At 46.8% G+C, this 7,500-nt stretch overlaps 1 protein-coding gene across 2 annotated transcripts in view; it reads right to left on the bottom strand.

The window, feature by feature from the left end:
* The window catches only part of map7b (microtubule-associated protein 7b), a 66,655-nt gene that overhangs the window by 28,604 nt on the left and 30,551 nt on the right, over nucleotides 1–7,500 (bottom strand). For both annotated transcript variants that reach the window (XM_084454162.1, XM_084454163.1), the window contains exon 4: nucleotides 2,117–2,280. In XM_084454162.1, the coding sequence (XP_084310288.1) occupies nucleotides 2,117–2,280 (164 nt within the window). The remainder of the gene's footprint in view (nucleotides 1–2,116; nucleotides 2,281–7,500) is intronic.

Raw genomic sequence — 7,500 nt, 5'->3', positions numbered from 1 at the left:
TATTATAGTCCCTGGCCTCCACGGGCTGATGCTTCGTGGAGTCCGAAGGAGATACAGCCTAGTGTCTCATCCTCCATGGTGACCGGAGGGACCGCTGGATGGCCATCCGGCCGTGACGTTCGTGCCTCGCCTGAAGTTACGTCGGAGACTTCATTTAGCAGACACTTTTCTCCAAAGCGACTAACAATAATTGCATTTAATGTAGGAAAAGCCAATGTACTGTACTACTACTTGCCAGAAGTGCATCTCCTTTCTAAAATAAGTGACTAATCTAGAGCTGGAGGCTAAGTGCAAGAATAGCAATCTCAAATACCATAGATGATTAAAATGGAGGAGTGTTGTAGTACTTCTTGAAGAGATGAGTTTTGAGCCTGCGATGAAAGATGGGCAGCGACTCTGCTGTCCTGACATCAGTGGGCAGTTCGTTCCACCACTGCGGGGCCAGGACAGAGAAGAGCGGTGATCATGTTGGTCGACCGCAGGGGACTCGGAGTGACGGGGCAACCAGTCGCCCCGAGGTAGCAGAGCGTAGCGGTCGGGAGGGGGTATAGGGTTTGACCATGGCCTAGAGGTAGGAGGGGGCTGTTCCTTTCATTGCCCTGTAGGCTAGCGCCAGAGTTTTAAACTGGATGCGAGCCGCTACAGGGAGCCAGTGTAGGGAACGGAGAAGGGAAATTGTGTGGGAGAACTTAGGATGGTTGAACACCAGGCGAGCAGCAGCTTCCAGAGGTTTAATGGCTGGCGCCGGGGCCCCGGCAAGACGGGAGTTGCAGTAGTCCAGGCGGGAGATGACCAGGGCCTGGATGAGCACCTGCGCCGTTTCATCAGTGAGGAAAGGGCGAATCCTCCTGATGTTGTAGAGCATGAATCTGCAGGAGCATGTAACAGATATGATATGTGCGGAGAACGACAGTTTGTCATCCAGGGACACACCCAGATTCCTTGCAGTCTGAGTTGGTGTCACCACTGTGTCTTCAATGGTGATGGCCAGGTCCCGGTGCGGGCAGCCCTTCCCCGGGAGCAACAGCAGCTCAGTCTTGTCCAGGTTAAGCTTGAGGTAGTGTGTCGTCATCCACTCCGAGATGTCAGCCAAGCACCCAGCTATGTGTGTCTCCACTTGTGTGTCAGAAGGGGGAAATGACAGGACCAGTTGGGTGTCATTGGCATAGCAGTGATAGGAGTAGCCATGCAAGCGAATGACAGAGCCCAGAGATGTAGTGTTGAGGGAAAAAAGGAGAGGACCCAGGACAGACCCTTGGGGAACCCCCGTAGTCAGAGTAAAGACATTAAATATACAATCAATATATAGCACTAAACCAGTGAGGACTATTTCATTTTAACCTGTATTTAAAGGAAGTGATTTACTACCTCTGGATCTTGTCGAGGGTGAAATCTCCTGACAAGAAGTCCCAGTAGCAACTTCAGTAATAATGCATTGCCTTCGTTTTGCTTACAGACCAAGTCAATATACCCAATATACAATACTATGTACAATATACACAATATAATACAAATAATATGCTAGTTTAAACTATAGGCAGTTATAGCCTAGACAAAGTGAGTTTTCTTGCTCAACGACACCTCCTGGCGACTATTGTGCAACACTGAATAAGGAGGTGGTCTGGAGCGGTCCCAACGCTCCTCTAAAACTCCACCACCATCGGCCGGGTTTACCAAACGAGTTAAGAAGCACTAACTCCAAAGTACTTCTTAACTCCCATACAAAGGGTTGCTTAAGAAGGTTCTTTATCGGGAAACGCGGCCATTATCATTATTGCTCTCACCATGTGGACGAAGTATTGCAGTTTGGCTGACTGTACTAACGTTAACGTTACCGCTCGTTGCTTCGGGAGACTGTTTTGCCACGGGAACCAATCACGCTACGTTCGAGTGGGGGGCAGAACAGCAGTCGGAACACAGTCCCTGATTGGCCGGGTCAAAACATAACCCGAGAATAATGGTTGGACATAGGGGGGAAGTCCAGACTGATCTGCAGAGAGAAACTGAAAGTGAGGTGGCGAGATCAGGATGGTCTCACAAGGCTATGAGGAAGAGTCTGAACCCAGGTCATCGGTGTGTGTGTGTATGTGTGTGTGTGTGTGTGTGTGTGCGTCACCTTCTCCTCCTCCTGTTTCTGCCGTCTCTTCTCCTCCACCGCCACGCGTCTCTTCTCCTCCCTCAACCTCTGCTCCTCCAGACGCCTCCTCCTCTCCTCCAGCTGCTTCTCGTAGAACTGCCTCGCTCGCTCCTCACGCTCCTGCCACTGGGACTCCCGCAGAGCTGACACACACACACGCACGTGCACACACACACACACACACACACACGCACGTGCACACACACACACACGCACGCATAAACACACACATGCACACACACACGCACACAAGCACACACACGCAAGCACACACAAAAATGCAGGCACACACAAACACACGCAGGCACGCACAGACGCACACACACACACACACACACACACACAGACACAACACGCACACACACATATGCACATAAGCACAGTAAGTCAAATGAAAACACATAAGGGACAGCTACAAAATACACACAAGAGCATAAAATAATTGCATGTACACACACAAACACACACACACAAACACACACACACTCGCTCAATGCCAGCATGATGGTTCAGCTGTGGGTCATGTGACTGAGATTTAGCTCTCAACAAAGCAAATCCTACACACACACACACACACACACAGACACAGACACAGACACAGACACAGACACAGACACACACACACACACACACACTTCAAACACATCAATCTGCAGAGTAACTTCATCTCTAAATCTCCTTCATGACTGTCCCAGGTTTGAGACCCCCCCCCCTTCCTCCCTCCCCTGACCGCTTATGTAACCTGGGTGCCATGGCAACAGGGGCGCTGAGTGTTTATGTAACAGCCAGGGGCTTGGACTCGTCACCATAGCAACCTGCCACTCTGGCTTAGTCATGCAACAGGAGAGAGCGACAGAGAGAGTAGGAGAGAGAGACAGGGAAAAAGAGAGAGAGAAACAGAGAGGGAGGGAAAGAGGCTTAGAGACAGAGAAGGAGAGAGAAGGAGAGAGGGAAGGAGAGTGGCTAAGAGACAGAGAGAGAGAGGGAAAAAGAGAGAAAGTATAAGGGCAAGAGAGAGAGAGAGAGAGAGAGTAAGGGAGGGAGAGAGAGAGGGAAAAAGAGAGAAAGTATAAGGGAGAGAGAGAGAGAGGGAGAGAGAGAGAGAGACTGGAGAACGAGGCCTGGATTACACCAGTGCAGATGTCCCTGGCTACGTTTTCGAACGGGGAAAACTATCCACGATTACATATATATCACGTAAATAAAAATGCATATCACACCACCATTCACGTCCACAAAGTGGCAGTACAGTAATGCTACTTTATGGATGCAAGCTGCCATTAAACACCACTGGAGAAGAAGAAGATTCACTGGGCATGCGTGAGCCGGTATCAGACGGATATAAACAAGAAGCAAACTCGCTGCTGTGGTTAACGGCACAACTGCTACTAGCAGAGACCACAAGTTCTGCAACGCCTGACCTTTATCCATGTTGAACCAATGAACCGCTAGTATGGCTGATGTTTTGTTTACTTTCTACCGGAAAGGGAAAAGTGTTACGTGAAGTAGGCGTCCGTGTCATCACATTCAAAGCCCCCCGGATCTGCCTATTACACTAGCACACAGCTCCGGCCGTATCGATCCGCCTCCGGGTTCGAGCTTCGTTTTGGTCGTGGTCGTGTAATTGGTTTTGGTCGTGGTAGTGGAATTGGTTTTGGTCGTGGTAGTGTAATTGGTTTTGGTTGTGGTCGTGTAATTGGTTTTGGTCGTGGTCGTGTAATTGGTTTTGGTCGTGTAATTGGTTTTGGTCGTGGTAGTGTAATTGGTTTTGGTCGTGGTCGTGTAATTGGTTTTGGTCGTGGTCGTGTAATTGGTTTTGGTCGTGTAATTGGTTTTGGTCATGGTCGTGTAATTGGTTTTGGTCATGGTCGTGTAATTGGTTTTGGTCGTGGTCGTGTAATTGGTTTTGGTCGTGGTAGTGTAATTGGTTTTGCTCGTGGTCGTGTAATTGGTTTTGGTCGTGGTCGTGTAATTGGTTTTGGTCGTGGTAGTGGAATTGGTTTTGGTCGTGGTCGTGTAATTGGTTTTGGTCGTGGTCGTGTAATTGGTTTTGGTCGTGGTAGTGTAATTGGTTTTGGTCGTGGTAGTCTAATTGGTTTTGGTCGTGGTCGTGTAATTGGTTTTGGTCGTGGTCGTGTAATTGGTTTTGGTCGTGGTCGTATAATTGGTTTTGGTCGTGGTCGTGTAATTGGTTTTGGTCGTGGTCGTGTAATTGGTTTTGGTCGTGGTAGTGTAATTGGTTTTGGTCTAGGTAGTGTAATTGGTTTTGGTCGTGGTAGTGTAATTGGTTTTGGTCGTGTAATTGGTTTTGGTCGTGGTCGTGTAATTGGTTTTGGTCGTGGTCGTGTAATTGGTTTTGGTCGTGGTCGTGTAATTGCTAGGCGCAAATGTAGGTCTTTTTTCTGAGAAAACTGAGAAAAACTCAGTAGTGTCATCCAGGCCAGAGAGATGGACAGTTAAGGACTACAACCTTAGTCATACCTTAGTAATAGCAGGATCCATTTCAACACACACACAGACACGCACACAATTGCACTCACGCGCGTGCACGCACGCACGCACGCACGCACGCACGCACGCACGCACGCACGCACGCACGCACGCACGCACGCACGCACGCACGCACGCACGCACGCACGCACGCACGCACGCACGTATGGGGGGTGGAAAGTGCCACTTATTTGCTAACTGAGCAGACACACGTGACGAACGTCCCCACGTGACCACGTGTGCTATTCACTAACGTAGCTAACCCAGCAAACGCTCGTCAGGGCCGGGAGTACTTGAGCACGTGTGCTATTCGCGTACGTAGCTAACGTCGCTACTTGAGCACGTGTGCTATTCGCATACGTAGCTAACGTCGCTACTTGAGCACGTGTGCTATTCGCATACGTAGCTAACGTCGCTACGTGAGCACTTGTGCTACAGTAGGACCCCACTCATCCGAACCCAACGGGACCGCAGGTCGTTCGTATCTCTGAAATGTCCGGATGACTGGAACATATGTTAAAATGCACCAAATTCAATAAGTGGTATACTTGTTTCATATAGACTCATAATAGACCAATAAATACCCTTAATTACTTGTGAAAATGCATCAAAATTGCAATCAAATAGCCAACTAAACTCATATAGGCCAGTAGCCTATAATAAAATAACCGAATTTCCACTTGAGTGCGTGCTTTGATCAAATACAGTACTTTATTCTCAAATGAGGCTTACGCTGTATCGATAGGCTACTGTATTCGCAGAACAACATGGTATAGCCTAAAACAACCCAACATTAGAACAATTAGAGCAAATGATAATCAATAAATAAATAAATGAAATGACAGACAAGTTGTCGTGTCTTAGGCTATTGTAGCCTAAAAGAAAGTCTCTAAAACAACAGATGTAGACTAACGTGGCCTAGGCTGTAGGCTATTATTTAACAAATACAGTAGGTCTAGTAGGCTAATCTACATGCTCACAACACGTCTGTGTTCCTGAAGTCTATTAACTGGGAACGAAAAATGACTCGATGCTGCTTCAGGTTGCTGACGCGCTTTCTGGCTGCCAAGGAATGCAGCTCTCGCGCAGCAGACTCGTTTGCGTTTTGCGCTCGACATTAGAAGAAATGAAACGTGACAGTAGACTACAGCCTACAGGCAACATGTAGGTCTACATACAGTTCTGTTTTTATTCACAGAAGGGTACAGTACTGTAATGAAAAGCCCACCAGTAACCAGATAGCAGGCAAAAAAAATGGTGCGTTCGTTTGTGGTCGGACGTGGCAAGTCGCAAGTGGCAAAATACCTCCCTCCGACCTGTGTGCATTCAGCTATAGCGAATGATATGATGATGATATGATATGATATTGACATCAGCCGGCAACTGGAGGCTGAGAAACATCCGAATTTGCGACGAGGAAGTGCGAGTTCAATTTGCCACCTCCCAGTTATAAACGAACGCACCATATACCCTGCACCTCCCAGTTATAAACGAACGCACCATATACCCTGGCATAAGTGCGCTTTTTCATAACCATAGCAACCATTGCTTTATTGTACAAAGACTCAGTAAACTGTAAAAAGACAAGTTCAAGTTGGATTAGAGAGCTGTAGCTGATCGCGCCAAAAAGTATGTTTCCATACATAGCCTACCCATTCAGACCAGAGATTGAATCTTAAATGGTGGTGGTGTAGCCTACTTCATTGTAGGAATAATAAGTATGGCTACAACTACACACAGGCCACAAAATACAATAACAAAATACAGACAACAGCGGCCACTAATGATTTTCTTTTCATTTTGGTATCAGGGCTTTTTCCAGGACTGTCAAATACGCCTATAGACAAAGGCTATCCGATTAATAAATGCACGGCACTAAACTTCTGGTATATACAGTATGTATAACGTGTTAGGCCTAGCCTAAGCTTACTTTAGTGCACAGCAAACTGCCTTTGCCCTTTAGGTCTTTATTGTTGTTGTTATTATTTTACTATGTCGAATGATTTGCCTGTTTGTGTGCTGCGCGCACCATTGCATTCCTGTACCCTCATTTATTTAATGTATTTCGTTAGATAAAAACGAATAATGTAGGCCACAACTAGGCTACACACATAGGATATAGATAAAATGTAGTGTAAAACGAAATAATAAAAAAACAGCGTAAAACGCAGACCGCGGTTGAAATCTATCAATTTGAACGCTCAGGATAATTCCTAACCGTGACAGCCCTATGGTTGACAAGTAGGCTAGTCATATTGAACAATACACTTTTATTTTGCCAATGAGCCTACTTCACAATATACTACGAATTTTCTTTCGGCCCATGGTGCATAACACAGATGGAGACATATTAGACAGGATGCAGGGACAATGTAAATAAATATAACACCAGTGAGTTAGCTACTACCACAGCACTTGGCGTGGCTGGAGAACATAAGCTAAGCCAAATGACGGTGGCAATAATAATATAACATAATTTATCTTGTCAGCAACACACAGTAAGCACAATAGTAGGAATAATAACATATATTAACCAGGTTATCTGTTAGTAGCCTGCTATTATTTAGGCTCAATAATCTAACGTTAAGTTGTCATATCACTGATCTCCCTGGACGGAGGCTGGCTAGCCATATCAGAGCTAACAAGACAACTAGCAGCTTAAGTAACCTAATGATGGTGACGGCGACGTTCCTCAATACCACTCGTGGACAAGTAGCGACGTCAGCTACGTTCGCAATACCACTCGTGGTCAAGTAGCGACGTTCGTCAGGTTTGTCTTCTCAGTTAGCAAATCCACACGGGCCATAATTACGGGAGCTAACGTGAGCCACGCGAATGCCGCGACCCATGCACACATTGCTGACTTACTTCAG

Source organism: Borostomias antarcticus (assembly GCF_949987555.1).
Source record: "Borostomias antarcticus genome assembly, chromosome: 19".
NCBI classification, from domain to species: Eukaryota; Metazoa; Chordata; class Actinopteri; order Stomiiformes; family Stomiidae; genus Borostomias; species Borostomias antarcticus.
This window is presented reverse-complemented; position numbering and strand designations above follow the sequence as displayed.